The 20,898-nt window shown below is 49.9% G+C and overlaps 1 protein-coding gene across 2 annotated transcripts in view; it reads right to left on the reverse strand.

The window, feature by feature from the left end:
* The window catches only part of SMS (spermine synthase), a 58,751-nt gene that overhangs the window by 15,301 nt on the left and 22,552 nt on the right, over positions 1 to 20,898 (reverse strand). For both annotated transcript variants that reach the window (XM_064152010.1, XM_064152011.1), the window contains exons 3-9: positions 19,232 to 19,325; positions 16,738 to 16,802; positions 13,347 to 13,522; positions 9,025 to 9,181; positions 4,616 to 4,703; positions 2,929 to 3,043; positions 258 to 337 (exon numbers count right to left, since the gene is read on the reverse strand). In XM_064152010.1, the coding sequence (XP_064008080.1) occupies positions 258 to 337; positions 2,929 to 3,043; positions 4,616 to 4,703; positions 9,025 to 9,181; positions 13,347 to 13,522; positions 16,738 to 16,802; positions 19,232 to 19,325 (775 nt within the window). The remainder of the gene's footprint in view (positions 1 to 257; positions 338 to 2,928; positions 3,044 to 4,615; positions 4,704 to 9,024; positions 9,182 to 13,346; positions 13,523 to 16,737; positions 16,803 to 19,231; positions 19,326 to 20,898) is intronic.

Genomic DNA, 20,898 nt, shown 5'->3' on the forward strand with positions numbered 1-20,898 from the left:
GAAGCCTTCTCTTCTGCAGGCTGAAGAGAAATGCTGCTTTGAAAGTCAAACACTATGAATGGCACTGAAATAACAAGAAAAAGAGAGGTCAATTTGCAGCCCAAATCCCTAAGGAGCTGTTAAAAGAAAAGAATCAGCTAGCTAGGAGTTTTTTTTCCTTCAGCTGCTTTGAGTTTGTCCCCTCCTTTTTAACCTGAAAACCACCAACTGCACCAGATAGACACCAAGACTTTCTTTCTCCAAACCAGACACCATACCTGTGTGAAGTATTTTCCATCTTGCTTCAGGACTTTCATGGAGAGGTCGAGAATCAAGCGCAGGAACTCCCACGTAGAATCTGCATGGAGAGTTTGATTTCAAACCACAGCAGCCTTTGTTCACAAGCATACATTCAAGACTTGCAACACAACCTATTGCTCAGAGAGAAGCTACCAACAATAAAAAAAACTGTCTTGGAAGGTCAAAATAAGCCTAAAACATGTCCTGGTTTGCCCAGAGGTATTTTCTGCTCTCCCTCTTTTCTGCTGATGGGAAAGGAAGACAACAGCCTGATGCCTCTGAGTCTCCTTCTCTCCTTCCAAACTTGTAAACAGGGTGCCCACATGTGTTTACACACTTGAGTTCTGCCCTTAAAAGGTAAAAAGAAGCCCTGACTTTACCTCATGTGGTCAAGTTTGGCAAACTGCCATTCTGATTGGCTAATCTGTGGCCAAAAGAGCCATTAGTCTCGGACTACACTGATAAAAAGACATGAGCAGGTAAAGACAACGTCCTCTGCCTCATCATGCTTCTGCCTTATCATGCTTCTGCCTCACTGCTCTCTGCCCTTGCATCCTGCCATGCTCTGCCTGCTACAAGCCCTCATGCTTTGAGTTTGTCTACCTGGAAATTGCCTTGCCTCAAGTTTATCAGGTACAGGCATTCAGCCTGCATGACACTCTGCCTGTCTGCACCTATGCATGACATCTTGCTTGCCCCTCTGTAAACCTCTGTGCCAACTCTGGAGTCCAAGAGGAACTAGGATCAGGTTAGAGATCATCTCTGCCTCCTTCCCAGCACCCTGTTAGAGCCTGGGAAGATCTACAAGCCTTGATGGCTCAGAAGACACTGGTGGAACTCCCTTCAAGTGTTTGGGTACTGTCATAGAATCAACAAGGTTGGAAGAGACCTCCAAGATCATCCAGTCTGGAAACTGCAGTTAGTTCCAAGAGTCCAGAGAAAACATTTTGTAAGGAAATAACTCAAAAGCCTCTGTGCAAAACTCTATACACTCTAATTGAATCCAAGTCTCTTCCACCTTAAGGAGAAATGAGCTCTCCAGTCCCCCTAGTGGTCAGGAGGTATAATCGACCACAAGAACCTCCCTTCCAGTTCTGAGAGTTTGATGTTTGTTATATTATTGCTATTTCTTAAGTGATCCAGATCCTCTGTTTTAGCTCTGTGTAATGCTTTTCATGCCCATGTAAAGAAGCTGATTTGAAATAGGTAATGGGGCAAGATTAAAAATAAATAACAAAACAAATAAATGTTTAAAAATATGAAAAAGGAGAGAGACCCAAAAAGAGAGAGAGAGAGACCCAAAAAGAGAGAGAGAGAGACCCAAAAAGAGAGAGAGAGAGACCCAAAAAGAGAGAGAGAGAGACCCAAAGAGAGAGAGAGAGAGAGAGAGACCCAAAGAGAGAGAGAGAGAGAGAGAGACCCAAAGAGAGAGAGAGAGAGAGGGAGAGACCCAAAGAGAGAGAGAGAGAGAGAGGGAGAGACCCAAAGAGAGAGAGAGAGAGAGAGAGAGAGACCCAAAGAGAGAGAGAGAGAGAGAGGGAGAGACCCAAAGAGAGAGAGAGAGAGAGAGGGAGAGACCCAAAGAGAGAGAGAGAGAGAGAGGGAGAGACCCAAAGAGAGAGAGAGAGAGAGAGGGAGAGGGAGAGACCCAAAGAGACAGAGAGAGAGAGAGAGAGGGAGAGACCCAAAGAGACAGAGAGAGAGAGAGAGAGGGAGAGACCCAAAGAGACAGAAAGAGAGAGAGAGGGAGAGACCCAAAAAGAGAGAGAGAGAGAGAGAGAGAGGGAGAGACCCAAAAAGAGAGAGAGAGAGAGAGAGAGGGAGAGACCCAAAAAGAGAGAGAGAGAGAGAGAGACCCAAAAAGAGAGAGAGAGAGAGAGAGACCCAAAAAGAGAGAGAGAGAGAGAGACCCAAAAAGAGAGAGAGAGAGAGAGACCCAAAAAGAGAGAGAGAGAGAGACCCAAAAAGAGAGAGAGAGAGAGACCCAAAAAGAGAGAGAGAGAGACCCAAAAAGAGAGAGAGAGAGACCCAAAAAGAGAGAGAGAGAGAGACCCAAAAAGAGAGAGAGAGAGAGACCCAAAAAGAGAGAGAGAGAGAGACCCAAAAAGAGAGAGAGAGAGAGACCCAAAAAGAGAGAGAGAGAGAGACCCAAAAAGAGAGAGAGAGAGAGAGACCCAAAAAGAGAGAGAGAGAGCCAAAAAGAGATAAACTATATTAACTGTGAAATAAATCATCACCACCACTACAAACCCCTATCAAACCCCACACAACCCATACTCAGTGGAACTGATGGACATCTGGAGGGTTTTCCACACTTAACTTTCCAGACATTACCATGAAATTAAGGAGTGGGTACAATTTTATTGCAGTTTTGACCTCCAAATTGCTTTTACTCAATTCCATGAGTTGATATTGTCCTGGAAGATAGTTTCAAGAAGTCCTAAGCACTTAAATTGTTTTCCTAACACTGCAGGAAAAAATACAAATTAACAGATGTGTTCCTATCAATTATTTTGTCTCTCAGATTGGTTATTAAGAAGGTTAAAAATCAAAGTGTTTTTTTTTGTTGCAGAGTGCTAATTATCATGCAAAAGGAGGGGGTAGAAACCTCCCAAAATCTTCCTATCTGGAAAAATTAAAGATATTGACCTTCTTCTGGAGATGTGGAGATTGGAACAGCTGTCAAGTCATTGATGACATAATCAAACATCCTTCCTTCTTTGGCATACCTCTTCAGTACAGGAATACAGTCTTCAATCAGAACCTGCAAGAAGGAAATTCTAGAGCTAGGACTCAAAATGCCCTAAAACTCACCAAGTAAAAGGAACAAACAGCTAAGAGGAGGGGAAACTTGAAAAAATATTAAGGATGCATTTAATTCTAGGCTCTGTTCTCAGTCTAATCACATAAAAATCATAGAATCAGAGAATCAGGCAGGGTTGGAAGGGACCACAAGGATCAGCCAGTTCCAACCCCCCTGCCATGGGCAGGGAATCACAGAGTCATAGAATCAGGCAGGGTTGGAAGGGACCACAAGGGTCAGCCAGTTCCAACCCCCTGCCATGGGCAGGGAATCACAGAGTCATAGAATCAGGCAGGGTTGGAAGGGAGCACAAGGAGCAGCCAGTTCCAACCCCCTGCCATGCTCAGGGAATCACAGAGTCATAGAATCAGGCAGGGTTGGAAGGGAGCACAAGGAGCAGCCAGTTCCAACCCCCTGCCATGCCCAGGGACACCCTACCCTAGAGCAGGCTGCACACAGCCTCAGCCAGCCTGGCCTCAAACACCTCCAGCCATGGGGCCTCAACCACCTCCCTGGGCTATCAATTCCAGGCTCTCACCACTCTCATGATGGAGAACTTCCTCCTCAAAAAGAATGAGCACTTCTAGAAGCCATGACAATAACACAGGCACCACAAAATTGTATCTCCCAGGCCTGTCACTAGTTGCTGTGTGGTTTTGTGTACCCAACTCAGCAGCAGAGTTAAGGGATTTGTGCAAAGGGTGACTTAGACGCAAGCAAAGAAGTGAAATCCAGCAAGGGCAAGTGTAGAGTCTGGTATCTGGGAAAGACAGATTGGTGAGCAGCCAAGGGGAAAGGGACCTGGGGGTCCTGGTGGACAGAAAGATGCCCATGAGTCAGCAATGTGTCCTTGTGGCCAAGAAGGCCAAAGGCATCCTGGGGTGAATTAGAGGGGCTGTGGTTGAGTAGGTCAAGAGAAGTTCTCCCCCTGCCCTTACTCTGCCCTGGGGAAGTCACTTCTGGAGTATTGTTTCTAGTTCTGGGCTCCTCACTTCAAGAGGGACCTTAAGGAACTGCTTCAGAGAGGCCAGCACAGAGCCACAAAGATGCTGAAGGCAGTGGAACATCTCGCTGCTGAGGACAGGCTGAGGGAGCTGGGGCTTGGAGCAGAGGAGCCTGAGGGCTGCCCTCATTGCTGTTGATAGAGATGTGCAGGGCAGCATCAGGAGGACAGAGCCAGGCTCTGCTCAGAGGTGGCCAATGACAGGACAAGGAGCACTGGGTGCAAGCTGGAGCAGAGGAGGTTCCATGTGACTACGAGGAAATTCTTTTTCCCTGTGAGGATGCCAGAGCCCAGGAGCAGGCTGCCCAGAGAGGCTGTGGAGTCTCCTTCTCAGGAGAGTTAAAATACTTTGCCACTACTTTACTCATCCAAGATAAATCCCACTGCCAGCTATTCAAACACAGCAGAGCCATTCAAAAGGAAATAAAACCACAAGACTTTTCTTTCAAAACCCTTTGCCACAGCAGTCTCTCAGGCTAGCTAGAACGTTTTCAAATGCTGCTTTTCAGGTCAGAGAAACAAATCCTTACCTGATAGCATTCTCCTTTCAGATTGTCTAAGACATCTCCACACGTTTTCCTCATGTACTTCTTACACCCGTCGATCACCATCTGGTCGATGTTTGAAGCTGGTTAAGGCATTTCACAGTCCAGAAATTACACAGGGAGCAGCTTCTGTTCATTGTGAAAGAGCCCCCTGCCCCTCCAAGAGGGAAAGAAAGAGCCCCCTGCCCCCTCAAGAGGGAAAGAAAGAGCCCCCTGCCCCCTCCAAGAGGGAAAGAAAGAGCCCCCTGCCCCCTCCAAGAGGGAAAGAAAGAGCCCCCTGCCCCCTCCAAGAGGGAAAGAAAGAGCCCCCTGCCCCCTCAAGAGGGAAAGAAAGAGCCCCCTGCCCCTCCAAGAGGGAAAGAAAGAGCCCCCTGCCCCTCCAAGAGGGAAAGAAAGAGCCCCCTGCCCCTCCAAGAGGGAAAGAAAGAGCCCCCTGCCCCCTCCAAGAGGGAAAGAAAGAGCCCCCTGCCCCCTCCAAGAGGGAAAGAAAGAGCCCCCTGCCCCCTCCAAGAGGGAAAGAAAGAGCCCCCTGCCCCCTCCAAGAGGGAAAGAAAGAGCCCCCTGCCCCCTCCAAGAGGGAAAGAAAGAGCCCCCTGCCCCCTCCAAGAGGGAAAGGAAGAGCCCCCTGCCCCCTCCAAGAGGGAAAGGAAGAGCCCCCTGCCCCTCCAAGAGGGAAAGAAAGAGCCCCCTGCCCCCTCCAAGAGGGAAAGGAAGAGCCCCCTGCCCCCTCCAAGAGGGAAAGGAAGAGCCCCCTGCCCCCTCCAAGAGGGAAAGGAAGAGCCCCCTGCCCCCTCCAAGAGGGAAAGGAAGAGCCCCCTGCCCCCTCCAAGAGGGAAAGGAAGAGCCCCCTGCCCCCTCCAAGAGGGAAAGGAAGAGCCCCCTGCCCCCTCCAAGAGGGAAAGGAAGAGCCCCCTGCCCCCTCCAAGAGGGAAAGGAAGAGCCCCCTGCCCCCTCCAAGAGGGAAAGGAAGAGCCCCCTGCCCCCTCCAAGAGGGAAAGGAAGAGCCCCCTGCCCCCTCCAAGAGGGAAAGGAAGAGCCCCCTGCCCCCTCCAAGAGGGAAAGGAAGAGCCCCCTGCCCCCTCCAAGAGGGAAAGGAAGAGCCCCCTGCCCCCTCCAAGAGGGAAAGGAAGAGCCCCCTGCCCCCTCCAAGAGGGAAAGGAAGAGCCCCCTGCCCCCTCCAAGAGGGAAAGGAAGAGCCCCCTGCCCCCTCCAAGAGGGAAAGGAAGAGCCCCCTGCCCCCTCCAAGAGGGAAAGGAAGAGCCCCCTGCCCCCTCCAAGAGGGAAAGGAAGAGCCCCCTGCCCCCTCCAAGAGGGAAAGGAAGAGCCCCCAGCCCCCTCCAAGAGGGAAAGGAAGAGCCCCCTGCCCCTCCAAGAGGGAAAGGAAGAGCCCCCTGCCCCTCCAAGAGGGAAAGGAAGAGCCCCCTGCCCCTCCAAGAGAAAAAGAAAGAGCCCCCTGCCCCTCCAAGAGGGAAAGGAAGAGCCCCCTGCCCCTCCAAGAGGGAAAGGAAGAGCCCCCTGCCCCTCGTGCCATTGAGAAAGGAACAGCAAGATGTGCACTGTGGTGCACCTAAGGTTAGCTGCTGCAACATGGATTCACCTTAGCAAAGGCTTCTTTTTGGGTTTAATCAGTGTTTCTGCTACCTTGACTGGCTAGGGCTGGGGGATAGGTTGGAGTGGATGAGCTTGGACGTCTCCTCCAACCTGGTTGATCCTATGATTCTGTGGTTGTTATGAAAGAATGAAATGTGAACAGCAGGGTGATGGATTCAAACAAAAATCCCACACAGCTGAAGTAAGACTTTAACCTTACACAACAGAAAGCAAAGAGTGGGGATCAATGGTGCCAAGTCCAGTTGCAGGCTTGGAACTGGAGGAGTCCCCCCCAGGGATCAGTGCTGGGTCCAGTCCTTTTCAACATAGAATCATAGAATCAACACGGTTGGAAGAGACCTCCAAGATCATCCAGTCCAACCTATCACCCAGCCCTATCCAGTCAACCAGACCATGGCACTAAGTGCCTCAGCCAGGCTTTGCTTGAAGACCCCCAGGGACGGTGCCTCCACCACCTCCCTGGGCAGCCCATTCCAATGCCAATCACTCTCTCTGTGAAGAACTTCCTCCTAATATCCAGCCTAGACCTACCCTGGCACAACTTGAGACTGTGTCCCCTTGTTCTATTGCTGGTTACCTGGGAGAAGAGGCCACCCCCCACCTGGCTACAATGCCCCTTCAGGTAGTTGTAGACAGTAATAAGATCACCCCTGAGCCTCCTCTTCTCCAGGCTAAACAGGCCCAGCTCCCTCAACCTCTCCTCATGTTTGTGCTCCAGGCCCCTCACCAGCTTTGTTGCCCTTCTCTGGACACCTTCCAGCACCTCAACATCTTTCTTGAATTGAGGGGCCCAGAACTGGACACAGCACTCAAGGGGTGGCCTGACCAGTGCTGAGTACAGGGGCAGAATAACCTCCCTTGTCCTGCTGGCCACACTGTTCCTGATGGAGGCCAGGATGCCATTGGCTCTCTTGGCCACCTGGGCACACTGCTGGCTCATCTTCAGCTTACTATCCATCAGTACCCCCAGGTCCCTTTCCTCCTGGCTGCTCTCCAGCCACTCAGTCCCCAGCCTATAGCAACATCTTTATCAATGACACTGATGAGAGGACAGAGTCTGCTAAGCAAGCCTGCTGATGATACTGAACTGGGAGGCTTGGCTGAGACACCTGGAGGCTGCGAGACCATTCAGGGAGACCTGGACAGGCTGAGAGCTGGGCACAGAGGAACCTCAGGAGGTTCAACAAGGAGAAATGCAGAGTCCTGCACCTGGAAAGGAGCAATAAAATGCACCAGTGCAGGTTGGGTGGTGAGCTGCTGGAGAGCAGCACTGTGGAGAGGCACCTGGCAGTGCTGGTGGACAGCAAGTTCTGCATGGGACAGCAGTGTGCCCTGGTGGCCAAGAAGGCCAATGGGGTCCTGGGGAGCATTAAGAGGAGTGTGATCAGCAATCGAGGGAAGTTCTCCTCCCTCTCTACTCTGCCCTAGAGAGGCCCCAACTGGAATACTGCATCCAGTTCTGGGCTCCCCAGTTCAATAGGGACAGAGGTCTACTGCAGAGAGTCCAACAGAGGGAGGGCTACAAAGATGATGAAGGTACTGGAGCACTGCCTGATGAAGAAAGGCTGAGAGACCTGAGGCTGGTTAGTGTGGATAGGAGAAGGCTGAGAGGGGATCTGAGCAATGTCTATCCATAGCTGAGAGCTGGGGGTCAGGAGGGAGGGGACAGGGACAGCCTCTGCTCACTTGAGCCCTTGGACAGGACACGAAGTTCCACCTCCACATGAGGAAGAATTTCCTTATTGCAAGGGTCCCAGAGCCCTGGCACAGGCTGCCCAGAGAGGTTGTGGAATCTCCTTCTCTGGCACCTTTCCAGCCCTGTCTGGATGTGTTCCCGTGTGATCTGTGCTAGATTCTATGGTCCTGCTCTGAACCTGAAGATCTCCAGAGGTCACTTCCAACCTCTAACATCCTCTGACCCTGTTAACAACTGTTTTTAGTAGCATGGGGAATCTAGACCCTAGGATGATGAGCACTCCATATGGTTACCAGGGCTTCACATTTCAGCATTCAAGTGGTTTGCAAAGTTGACTTTGATCAGTATGTTTAAAAAAGGGCCAGGGTTTGCCATTCTCTCATCAACAGAATCCACTAAGCCTTGACTTACTGAACAAAAATTTTCCTGCTTCTAGGGATTTTTATGCTTTTCTTTACAAGAACAAAGCCATCCAAGAAGGTAGAACTCAGTGCAAACTGTAGATTGATGGATCTATTACCAGTGGAGATAGCAGCCTTATGCCCCAAGTATTCCTTTGCAGTTCTGTGTAGACTGCCACTCCAGAGTTCTAGTATGGATTAGGAACTTGGAGGTGCATGCTTCATGATGATGTGCCAACAGGTAGTCACTGGGTCTCTCTCCAGACTAACCAGCCCCAGGTCCCTCAGCCCTTCCTCATTTCATTTTAGCCCTCATCTCTCCACACAAATGAGAATGTGAGAGTTCCTTGTGCTCAGGGCAAAGATGCCAGCAGAAAAGACTGGGTCACTCTCCAGACTAACCAGCCCCAGGTCCCTCAGCCTTTCCTCATTTCATTTTAGCCCTCATCTCCCCACACAAATGAGAATGTGATAGTTCCTTGTGCTCAGGGCAAAGATGCCAGCAGAAAAGACTGGGTCACTCTCCAGACTAACCAGCCCCAGGTCCCTCAGCCTTTCCTCATTTCATTTTAGCCCTCATCTCCCCACACAAATGAGAGTGTGATAGTTCCTTGTGCTCAGGGCAAAGATGCCAGCAGAAAACACAGGCTGAAAAATAATGCAAGATCAGTCATTTGTCAAAGGATATCTCCACCATGGTAACCATCTTTGGCTTCAGTTTGACTATCTCATACAGTATACCTCCATCACCACCTCCTAGGATTAGCACTTCTTTCCCAGAGTAGTCTTCCTTTCCGCTGCCCATTATGGCTTGAGTATATGCCAGGTCACTCTCTGCCAGATCTGCATGGAAGGAAAAGAGTTAGAAACATTACAACTCAATTCTTAACTGGTATTAATCCAAAGATGATAAAATGCAGATCCAAGCAAAAGTATCTGCAGAAACAATCTAGAGATAGGAGGTAACAGGAAGCTGGGCAGTTACCAAGGCTATTGAGAACCTCCTCAGAAGCCCACACAGGATTTCTCTGCTTCTCAATGCAAAGCCAGCAAAAGCTACCTCAGCATTAGGAAGTACTCCATGCCAAGACATGGTACCAGACCATGGTACTAAGTAACCAGACCATGGTACTAAGTGCCTCAAAGACTGGATGAGGCACTCGGTGCCATGGTCTGGTTGACTGGATAGGGCTGGTGGATAGGTTGGACTGGCTGAGCTTGGAGCTCTCTTCCAACCTGGTTGATTCTATGATTCTATGAAGAGAAGCAGAACTGTCAGTAACCAGGACCTGATGCCCATACTTGGTACTTCAGTGGGATTTTACCTCAGCCTGGTGCTGCAAGAGAAAAATCAGGAGATTTCTGGAAGCACATTCTGGATCTCAACTGAAAAGAGCAACCTAGATGCCCCTCCACTGGGTGTCTTCACAGAAGCATTAACACCTAACTGCTGAGGAGCCCTGAAGCATGCCTTCTGCTGACTTGTTCACCATGGGCTCCACAGCAGGCAGTGACACTCCTCAGCTGTATACCTTAGTGACTCAGACCTGTTAAAACCTTGTGTAGGAGCACATGGACCCAGCAGTGTGCCCAGGTGGCCAAGAAAGCCAATGGCATCCTGGATTGGATTAGAAACACTGTGGGCAGCAGGGGATCATCCTCCTGTGCTCAGCACTGCTGAGCCCACACCTCCAGTGCTGTGTTCAGTTCTGGGCCCCTCACTACAGGAAGGACATTGAGGGGCTGGAGCCTGTCCAGAGAAGGGCAATGAGGCTGGAGAAGGGCCTGGAGCAGCTGGGCTGTGAGGAGAGCTGAGGGAGCTGGAGGTGTTCAGTGTGGAGCAGAGGAGGCTGAGGGCAGAGCTCATTGCTCTCTACAGCTACCTGAAGGGAGGTTGGAGCAAGGAGAGGGCAGCCTCTGCTCCTTGGTGGCAAGGGACAGGAGCAGAGGAAATGGTTCCAAGCTGTACCAGAGGATGTTCAGGCTGGATGCTAGGAAATCTTTCTTCACAGAGAGGGCTGTCAAACATGAGCATGGTCTGCTCAGAGCAGTGCTGGAGACACCATCCCTGGGGGTGTTCAAGCAGTGTGTGGAGCTGGCACTTAGGGAGATGGTTTAGTCTTGACCCATCAGTGCTGTGTTGAGGATTGGACTGGATAATCTTGGAGGTCTCTTCCAAACAGATGTGTTCTGTGACATCCTATTACCTGCCTGGCAATCAGCATTTTGATTCCAAACCGACAGAAAGCAGCATTCTGAAAACCCCACAGCAGCTAAGTAATAGCACACTTCACTTTGTGTGAAACAAATTGTGATAACATCCCAAATAACATCTCATCCTCAGATGAAACTGATGAAAATTCATGGCTAGGAGCACAGAATACCTCACTTGAAGACTTCAAATCCAATTCTAACTGAATTAGAACATACCTTGCTAACAAATTCAATAACAACTTTCAGCTGCCACCTCCACTGGAGCTTTCTGCAACGATCAGAGGAACTAGCTAATTAACTAGAGATTATAGTGCCATGGTCTAGTTGATTGGTTAGGGCTGGGTGATAGGTTGGACTGGATGATCTTGGAGGTCTCTTCCAACCTGGTTGATTCTATGATTCTATGATTTCTGGAGTATTGGGCTCAGTTTTGGGCCTCTCAGTTCAAGGACAGAGAACTACTTGAGAGAGTGCAGCACAGAGCCACAAGGATGACTAAGGGAGTTGAACATCTCTGTTATGAGTAGAGCCTGAGGGAGCTGGGGCTCTGCAACTTGGAGAGGAGGAGCCTTAGGGATGACTTCATGTTGATAAAGATGTGCAACGTGAACGCCAGGAGGCTGGAGCCAGGCTCTGCTGGGTGATGCCCAATGACAGCACAAGGGGCAATGGGTGGAAGTTGAGGCATAGGAAGTTCCATGGAAACACGAGGAAGTTTATTTTCTCTGTGAGGGTGCCAGAACACTGGCACAGGCTGCCCAGGGGGTTGTGGAGTCTCCCTCTCTGGAGATATTCAAGAGCTGCCTGGATGTGTTCCTGTGTGAGCTGCTCTAGGTGCTCCTGCTCTGGCAGTGGGGTTGGACTGGATGAGGTCTGGAGGTCCCTTCCAGCCCCTGACATTCTATGACTCTGTGATTTCAGAAAGCTACAATCAAATTTGTTAATCACTAAGCCATTAACCTGAAATTAGTCATTCCATCCATAAACAGCAACATCCCTCACTTACCTTAGTACTTCCCAACTTCAGGACTGAAAGATTTCACAAGGCATACCCCTTGACCTACATTTCCTAACACATAACATCCTTATTCACTTCAAAAGCAGCAGCTCATCCTCTCCCAAGTTCACTTGCAAAAATACAAAGGTCAACTTCCCCAGAGTACCACATATAAAAGACCCTCCTATAAAGGTTGGGTTTCTCTGATTAAGTTGAAGAGTTCAACTGAGCATCTTGAGCTCACCAGCAAAGCAGCTACGTAGTATAAGATAGATCTGTCTTGTATCTCACCAAACAGGTAATTAGAGAATCACAGCATGTCAGGAGCAGGAAGGGACCTCCAGTCCAACTGTCCTGCAGAGCAGGAGCACCTAGAGCAGCTCACACAGGAACACACAGAATCATAGAATCAACCAGGTTGGAAGAGATCTCCAAGCTCATCCAGTCCAACCTAGCACCCGTCCCTATCCATTCAACTAGACCACGGCACTAAGTGCCTCATCCAGGCTTTACTTGAACACCTCCAGGGACTGAGTATCTCCAGAGAGAAAGACTCCACAGCTCCCCTGGGCAGCCTGTGCCACGGTTCTGTCACCCTCACAATGAAAAAATACCCTTAGGGAATCAAGGGAGCAGCAGCAGCTCTCTCTCATACACACACCCCTCACCCAGTTCCTACTTCTTTGATGGTGCTCAGTGACAGGACAAGGAACAAGTACAAACTAGACCACAGGAGGCTGCACCTCCACATGAGGAACAACTTCTTTACAGGGAGGGTGACAGAGATCACAGGAGCAGGCTGCACAGAGAGGTTGTGGAGTCTCCTTCTCTAGAGACTTTGAAAACCTGCCTGGATGCATTTCTGTGTGACTTGCCCTAGAGGATCCTGCTTTGGCAGAGGGGTTGGACTGGACCTCTGGAGATCCATTCCAACCCCTAACATTGGAATGGGCTGCCCAGGGGGGTGGTGGAGTTGCAGTCCCTGGAGGTGTTCAAGAAAAGACTGGACGAGGCACTTAGTGCCATGGTCTAGTTGACTGGACAGGGCTGGGTGCTAGGTTGGACTGGATGAGCTTGGAGCTCTCTTCCAACCTGGTTGACTCTATGATTCTCTTTTAGAACACCATTTCATTTTTGAAGACTGATAGAGCACTTTGTTCTACTGCCAAAGACAAACTCTCAGGAGGCTGGACCTGCAACAAACAGATTACTGCTGTTATGAAACAGCAGAATAAGCTCTGCTGGAGAACACTTTGATTTCTCTTCTCCTGTGTCACCTTCCACAGCAAAGATGACCTCAGAAAACTAATAAATCTCTTATTTTGCATTGCAGATTTTGCATTTCTAACCAAAAGAAACCTCTTTAAAGGAAAAGCTGGATGGGTCCTTATATATATGTAGCTTCCAGCATCACAACCACAATCCTTAGCAACTCACTCAAACAGTGCCATAGCCAAGAAAGCAACCAACCAACACTTGCTACCAATAGAACAGCTACCAGCAATAGAACAAGGGGACACTGTCTCAAGTTGTGCTGGGGAAAGTATAGACTGGATGTTAGGAGGAAATTCTTCACAGAGAGTGATTGGCATTGGAATGGGCTGCCCAGGGAGGTGGTGGAGTTGCCATCTCTGGAGATGTTGAAGCAAAGCCTGGATGAGGCACTTAGTGCCATGGTCTGGTTGGTTGGGCAGGGCTGGGTGCTAGGTTGGGCTGGCTGAGCTTGGAGCTCTCTTCCAACCTGCTTGATTCTGTGATTCTACCACTTCAACACCATCAAAATGAGATTATACTTACTAACATCCCCACTGAGGATAAGAATATTCCCAAACTGTTTTGAATGCAGGATTTTAATGTTCTGAAAAGGTGAATCTTCATCATAAACAACTTCATCTATGTCATACTCCACGAGGCGCCCGTCAGCCGTGGGCCAGTATCTGTCAATGACTCCACCTCTCAAAATGGCTGGCAGCCTAGAAAGAAACAGAGAGCAAAACATTTCAGACTGAAGGGTGCTTCTTTAAGCCTTTCCAGACATCCTGGGTGTTCACTGTAATAAAGAAATAGTAGCAATAAGAAGAATATCAAACAACTTGCAAGAAAGGGACCTGGGGGTACTGGTAGATAAGAGGCTGAATATGAAGTAGCAGTGTGCCCAGGTGGGCAGCAGAGCCAATGGCATCCTGAGCTGGCTCAGGAGCAGTGTGGGCAGCAGGACAAGGGAGGTTCTTGTGCCCACCCCTGTGCTCAGCACTGCTCAGGCCACCCCTGGAGTGCTGTGTCCAGTTCTGGGCTCCTCCATTGCAGAGAGCTGCTGAGGTGCTGGAAGGTGTTTGGAGCAGGGCAGCAAGGCTGGGGAGGGGCCTGGAGCACAGCCCTGTGAGGAGAGGCTGAGGGAGCTGGGGGGGTGCAGCCTGCAGCAGAGGAGGCTCAGGGCAGAGCTCATTGCTGTCTACAGCTGCCTGCAGGGAGGCTGTAGCCAGGTGGGGTTGGGCTCTGCTGCCAGGCAGCCAGCAGCAGAAGAAGGGGACACAGCCTCAGGCTGTGCCAGAGCAGGTCTAGGCTGGATGGAGGAGGAAGTTGTTGTCAGAGAGAGTGATTGGCACTGGAATGGGCTGCAAAGGGAAGTGGTGGAGTCACCATCCCTGGAGGTGTTGCAGCCAAGCCTGGATGAGGCACTTAGTGCCATGGTCCAGGAGGGTTTTGGTTTGCTGTTTTTTTTGTTAGACATTGTTTTTTGGTTGGTTGAGGGATTTTGGGTTGGGTTATTTTGAGTTTTTTTCCCCTACAGGATGTTTTGTTGAGGATTAGAATCACAGAATTATAGAATCAGGCAGGGTTGGAAGGGAGCACAAGGAGCAGGCAGTTCCAGCCCCCCTGCCATGCCCAGGGACACCCTACCCTAGAGCAGGCTGCACACAGCCTCAGCCAGCCTGGCCTCAAACACCTCCAGCCATGGGGCCTCAACCACCTCCCTGAGCAACCCCTGCCAGCCTCTTGCCACTCTCCTGCTCAACAACTTCCTCCTCACCTCCAGCCTCACTCTCCCCACCTCCACCTTTGCTCCATTCCCCCCACTCCTGCCACTCCCTCACAGCCTCAAAAGTCCCTCCCCAGCTTTTTTGTCACCCCCTTCAGATGCTGGAAGGCCACAAGAAGGTCCCCTGGGAGCCTCCTCTGCTCCAGCCTGCACAGCCCCAACTCTTTTAGGCTGTGCTCACAGCAGAGCTGCTGCAGCCCTCTCAGCATCCTCCTGGCCCTGCTCTGGACACTCTCCAGCATCTCCACAGCCCTCTTGTCCCAGGGGCTCCAGAACTGGATGCAGCACTCCAGGTGGGGTCTCAGCAGAGCACAGCAGAGGGGCAGAATCCCCTCCCTGGCCCTGCTGGCCACACTGCTGCTGCTGCAGCCCAGGCTCTGCTTGGCTTTCTGGGCTGCAAGTGCACACTGCTGGCTCCTGCTGAGCTTCTTGTCTTTGTTTGACTTTTTTTTTTGGTTGATTAGTTGAGGGGTTTGGGGTTGGCTTGTTTCTTTTTTCCCTGTGGAATGTTTGAAGGGGGTTTTGGGATTTCTTTGTTTGACTTTTTCTATTGGTTGGGTGGTATTGGGTTGGAGTAGGTTAGGTTCTTTTTCCCCTGTGGGATGTTTTTCTTTGGGGGGTAGAGGGGAAGAGGTTGGTTTGTTTGGTTTTTGGTTGGTTGTTTTTCTGTGTGTTTGTAGTTTGATTCTGGTGGTCTTGTTGTTGGTTTTGGGGGAGGGCTGTTTGGTTTTGGCTGGTTTTAATTACACACAGAAGTCTCTTGGTTCAAATCAGTCCTTTGCTTGTAAAAGCCAAACTCTTTGCCATGGCAGTGAATGACCAAAATGTGGAAGCAGAGACTTCACATTTCCCACATCCACATCAGATAATGTTGCAGGGTTTTGTCCAGAGAAGAGTGCTGAACACAAAGCAGCTTTTAAGTTCCCCAGTGATCCTCAAGGAAGATTTCCAGTATCTGAAGGGGGCTACAGGAGGGCTGGGGAGGGACTATTGACAAGGTCTTGTAATGACAGGAGGAGGAGGAATGGGTTTGAAGTGGCAGAGGGGAGATTGAAACTGGATGTAAAGAAGTTCTTTGCAGTGAGGGTGGTGAGACACTGGCACAGGTTGCCCAGGGAGGCTGTGGAGCACAGAATCACCCAATGTGATCTTTAATCACATTAGGTGATTCTGTGCTCCACAACCTCCCTGGAGGTGTTCAAGGCCAGGTTGGATGAGGCCTTGAGCAACTTGCTCTAGTGGGAGTTGTCCCTGCCTATGGCAGGGGATTGGAAGATCTTTGAGCTCCCTTCCCACCTAGAGCATTCTAAGGATCTATGATTTCAGTAACATGCCCTGTCCTCAGAGAGCCACAGGATGGCAGCACAGGGCAAGCAGCCACGCATTAGTCAAGAACAAAACCGGGCAGGAACAATTTCGTGGATGCCTCCTCCCTGGGGGTATTGCAAAGTCAGGCTGGATGAAGCCTTATGCTGTCCTCTCCCATGAGGACAGACTGAAAGAGTTTGGGCTATTCAGTCTGGAGAAAAGGAGGCTCCCAGGTGACCTTCTTGTGGCCTTACACTATCTGAAGGGGGCCTACAAAAATGCTGGGGAGGGACTTTTTAGGCTATCAGGGAGTGACAGGACTAAGGGGAATGGAGCAAAGCTGGAGGTGGGGAGAGTCAGACTGCATGTGAGGAGGAAGTCTTTGGCATGAGAGTGGTGAGAGGCTGGCAGGGGTTGCCCAGGGAGGTGGTTGAGGCCCCATGGCTGGAGGTGTTTGAGGCCAGGCTGGCTGAGGCTGTGTGCAGCCTGCTCTAGGGTAGGGTGTCCCTGGGCATGGCAGGGGGGCTGGAACTGGCTGCTCCTTGTGCTCCCTTCCAGCCCTGCCTGATTCTGTGATTCTATGATTAAGCAGCCAAATCTAGGTAGGAGGTGGGAGTTGGAATAGATGATCTCCAAGGTCTCTTCCAACCTTAGCCATGCTATGACACTATGATATGGTACCTTCAATTCTTCAATAAAACTACTTTAAAACACAGAGGAAACCCCAAGTGGTTAAAGTAATACTCCAGGGCTACTCACTACAGCAGAGCAAAGCTTAGTTTGCTTCTTTTCAGCAACTACACAGACAAGCCACATGCAGAAGCAAATGTACAAACTTACCTTTTCACCCTTTTTATGTTACCATGGAACAATTCTTTCATTCTTTCTTCTACTTTGTTTAGAAGCTGAAAAAAAACCCCAACAAAACAGTAAACAAGAGAGGTGGAATTTACAGGTGACACCTTAATGTAAACCAAGTGTTAAATTAGGCTGTTTGGAGTGCAGTAAAAGAGAGCATCTGTACTGAAAGGCTTTGAAATGGAACATTAGAAGCCTAGGAATTATTAGCCAGTTGCCTTAACCCCACTGCTAGCAAGGATGTGTGTATTGTAGCAGCTGTCATCACTGCCTTCTGCTGTCCTGCAGGATATCATCATCAGACCTCTAAGGCACAGCCAAAGAGGCAAGATGAGAACCCTGCAAAGTTTAATTCCTGTGGCACATTTCCCTGCAACATCCAATTCACAGACTGCAATGGGTCAGAAGGGACCCTCAAAGGTCACCTTGTCCAAGTCTCCTGCACTCAGCAAGGACACCTCCTGATCTAGGGTAAGGTGACCCTGCCCATGGCAGGGGGGATGGAACTAGATGATCCTTGTGATCCCTTGCAACCTTGACTGATTCCATGATTCTATGGCCTCCAACCAGATAATGCTGCAGTCTGATCTTGAATGTCTCCAGGAACAGGAACTCACCAACATCTCTGGGCAGCCTGTTTCAAGATTTCACCACTATCATTGTAAAGACCTTCCTCCTCATGTCCAACCTAAATTTACCCTGTTCCAGTTTCAAACCATTACCCTCAACTTAGCACAGCAAAAGGGAAGCAGCAACCACATCTCACAGCCTCGTGGGCTTCTCCTCAACCCCTCACTGTGCTGGACATGGCTGCTAACACCTCTAAAAGCTGAAGACCACCAGGGACTGCCTGGGCTCTCCAGTGAAGTTACTGTTGGACCAAGAGAAGTTGATTTTGCCTAGGGCAGAGCTGTAGGAGGGGATCCCTGGGGCCATCACCAGCCTTGTCCAACTGCATTAGGCTCTTCTGGTGCTTATATGGCAGGTAAACAATTGCTATGGTGAAGAAGCATGAGAGATGGGGAGCCTCAATACTCAAATTAGAGAAAGCAAAAGCCAGTCACACACTAGAGGTTGTGTGTTAAGCATCAGTTCTCACAGGCCTGGGCACCTAAAGAGAGCTAAGCCTTTAATAAGGCTGCTATGTTTTTACAGCAGAGAACATTAGACCCAGAACACACAAAAGAGAGTTGTGTGTACACACATATGCACTCCTACACCAATGTAGCTACTCTAGGGTGTTACTGCTCCTCATCTGTAAGCATTCAGCTTTTAGCCAGCTCTGACACTTCATCTTTTGTCAAGCTATACTTAGACAAGAAGCTGCCACAAGAAGCTCCTGGCCAAGCTGGCAGCTCATGGTTTGGACAGATACACTCTGTGCTGGATCAAGAAGTGGCTGGATGGCAGAGCTCAGAGAGTGGTGGTGAATGGTGCCACATCCAGCTGGCAGCCAGTCACTAGTGGTGTTCCCCAAGGATCAGTGCTGGGCCTAGTCCTGTTCAATATCTTTATTGATGACCTGGACGAGGGCATGGAGTCCAGCCTCAGTAAGTTTGCAGATGACACCAAGCTAGGAGCAGGTGTTGATCTGTTGGAAGGTAGGAGAGCCCTGCAGAAGGACCTGGACAGGCTGCATGGGTGGGCAGAGGCCAATAGGATGAGATTGAACAAGGCCAAGTGCAGGGTTCTGCACTTTGGCCACAACAACCCCAAGCAGCACTATAGGCTGGGGCCAGAGTGGCTGGAGAGCAGCCAGGAAGAAAGGGACCTGGGGGTACTGGTAGAGAGTAAGCTGAAGATGAGCCAGCAGTGTGCCCAGGTGGCCAAGAGAGCCAATGGCATCCTGGCCTGCATGAGGAACAGTGTGGCCAGTAGGTCAAGGGAGGTTATTCTTCCCCTGTACTCAGCACTGGTCAGACCACACCTTGAGTGCTGTGTCCAGTTCTGGGCTCCTCAATTCAAGAAGGATGTTAAGGTGCTGGAAGGTGTCCAGAGAAGGGCAACAAAGCTGGTGAGGGGCCTGGAGCACAAATCCTATGAGGAGAGGTTGAGGGAGCTGGGCCTGTTTAGCCTGGGGAAGAGGAGGCTCAGGGGTGATCTTATTACTGTCTGCAACTACCTGAAGGGAGGCTGTAGCCAGGTGGGGGGTGGCCTCTTCTCCCAGGCAACCAGCAATAGAACAAGGGGACACAGTCTCAATTTGCGCCAGGGTAGGCATAGGCTGGATGTTAGGAAGAAGTTCTTCACAGAGAGAGTGATTGGCATTGGAATGGGCTGCCCAGGGAGGTGGTGGAGGCACCGTCCCTGGGGGTCTTCAAGAAAAGACTGGATGAGGCACTTAGTGCCATGGTCTGGTTGATTGATTAGGGCTGGATGAGCGTGGAGCTCTCTTCCAACCTGGTTGATTCTATGATTCTATGACAGGCCTGCAGAAATGGGGCTCCTTGTGCAGCCAGGGAAGCACCACCCATACCTTATCGACTTCCTCTCTTCCTTTCATGTGATCATTGCAGCTCTGCAGATCCACCAAGACCAATCCATGAGGGTGAATCCTCAAATTGGCAAAACTACAAAATAGAAGAGACAGACAGAGGTTTTATTATCCAAAATTAAAGAGCTGTGTGAAGAAAGAAAGTCTGAAACAAGCTATATTAAAACTGGAACATGAGCTTTTTCCCAGCCATTTGTAACCATTGACACTGCCAGCTCAAATCTTCTCCTGCAAGTCACTAAGCAGCAGTGTTGTAAGAGCATGCCAGTCACTACACAGTTAATCAAATCAACAAGGCAGTGAGAAACAAGGTGTTTCAACCAGAATAATTATGGTGTGAGGGGAAAACTTACTCCTTACAGCTCTTTAAAGAAGGCCTGCTTGAGCAGATGTGCTGTGTTGGTTTGGTTTGAACTGAAAGCAAGCCTCAAGAGCACAGGACACTAACTCTCCTGCTCCTGTGTCTTAAAAATCTTTATAGCAACTACTCACAGAGTTGCCATTCCAAGCTGAGTAACAGTTTAGGAGAAACAATAACTGCCCCAGAGCATATCACAGCTTTGGCCAAAGAAATCACAGCAGCAAACTGTCATTGATGAACACAGATGCAAGGCAGACAGAACTTCTACTGGATCTTGTGTTTATTACAGGAATAGTAAAAGACCAAAGAGCAAGGTTTCACCATACTGGGTCTTGGGAAGAAAAAGAAATGACCTTCAAGACCTTGCAACAAGCAAAAGATAAGGACTAGGCAGAAGGACAAAAGAAAATCAGAACAGAGGATCAGAGGTGGTGTTTTTTCCATACTGGGAAAGGGAGAAGATAAAAAACAAAACAGAAAAGCTACAAGAGGATTACATAAAGGAAGGGGGGAGAAGCATACACTGAAAATAGAGGACAGAGGAAGGGATGGCAACAGAAGAACCAAGCAAAGAAAGAAGGGGATTCAGGAGTGGATGCCCAAGTCAAAGTGTTACCCTGAGCAGAGGAGCAGGGTCCTTACACTTGCAGGAAGGGGATGGGGCTTGCAGGATACAAGGCAAACCACCTCCCTGGGCAACCCATTCCAGGCTCTCACCACTCCCATGCTCAACAACTTCCTCCTCACCTCCAGGCTGAGTCTACCCACCTCCAGCTTTGCTCCATTCCCCCCTAGTCATAGAGTCATAGCCACAGAATCAACCAGGTTGGAAGAGACCTTCAAGATCATCCAGTCAACCAGAGTCCTGTCACTATCTGAGGCTTCAATCAATACCTTTAAGCTTCAATCCATTTCCTGTCATCCATCTTGCCACTTAAACAACAGGGAACCCCAGATGTCAAGAAATAAATCCTAGCAGTACAAATGAAACTGTTGGAAAGAGAAGGTTTGGCTGAGCATCCTCTTTACTTAGAAGGCACCAGAAGCAGATGACACCAAGCTAGGAGCAGCTGTGGAGCTGTTGGAGGGTAGGAGAGCCCTGCAGAGGGACCTGGACAGGCTGCATGGGTGGGCAGAGGCCAAGGGGATGAGATTTAACAAAGCCAAGTGCAGGGTTCTGCACTTTGGCCACAACAACCCCAGGCAGCACTATAGGCTGGGGACTGAGTGGCTGAGAGCAGCCAGGAGGAAAGGGACCTGGGGGTACTGGTAGATAGTAAGCTGAAGA

This window comes from Pogoniulus pusillus, chromosome 12 (assembly GCF_015220805.1).
Source record: "Pogoniulus pusillus isolate bPogPus1 chromosome 12, bPogPus1.pri, whole genome shotgun sequence".
In the NCBI taxonomy this organism is placed as follows: domain Eukaryota; kingdom Metazoa; phylum Chordata; class Aves; order Piciformes; family Lybiidae; genus Pogoniulus; species Pogoniulus pusillus.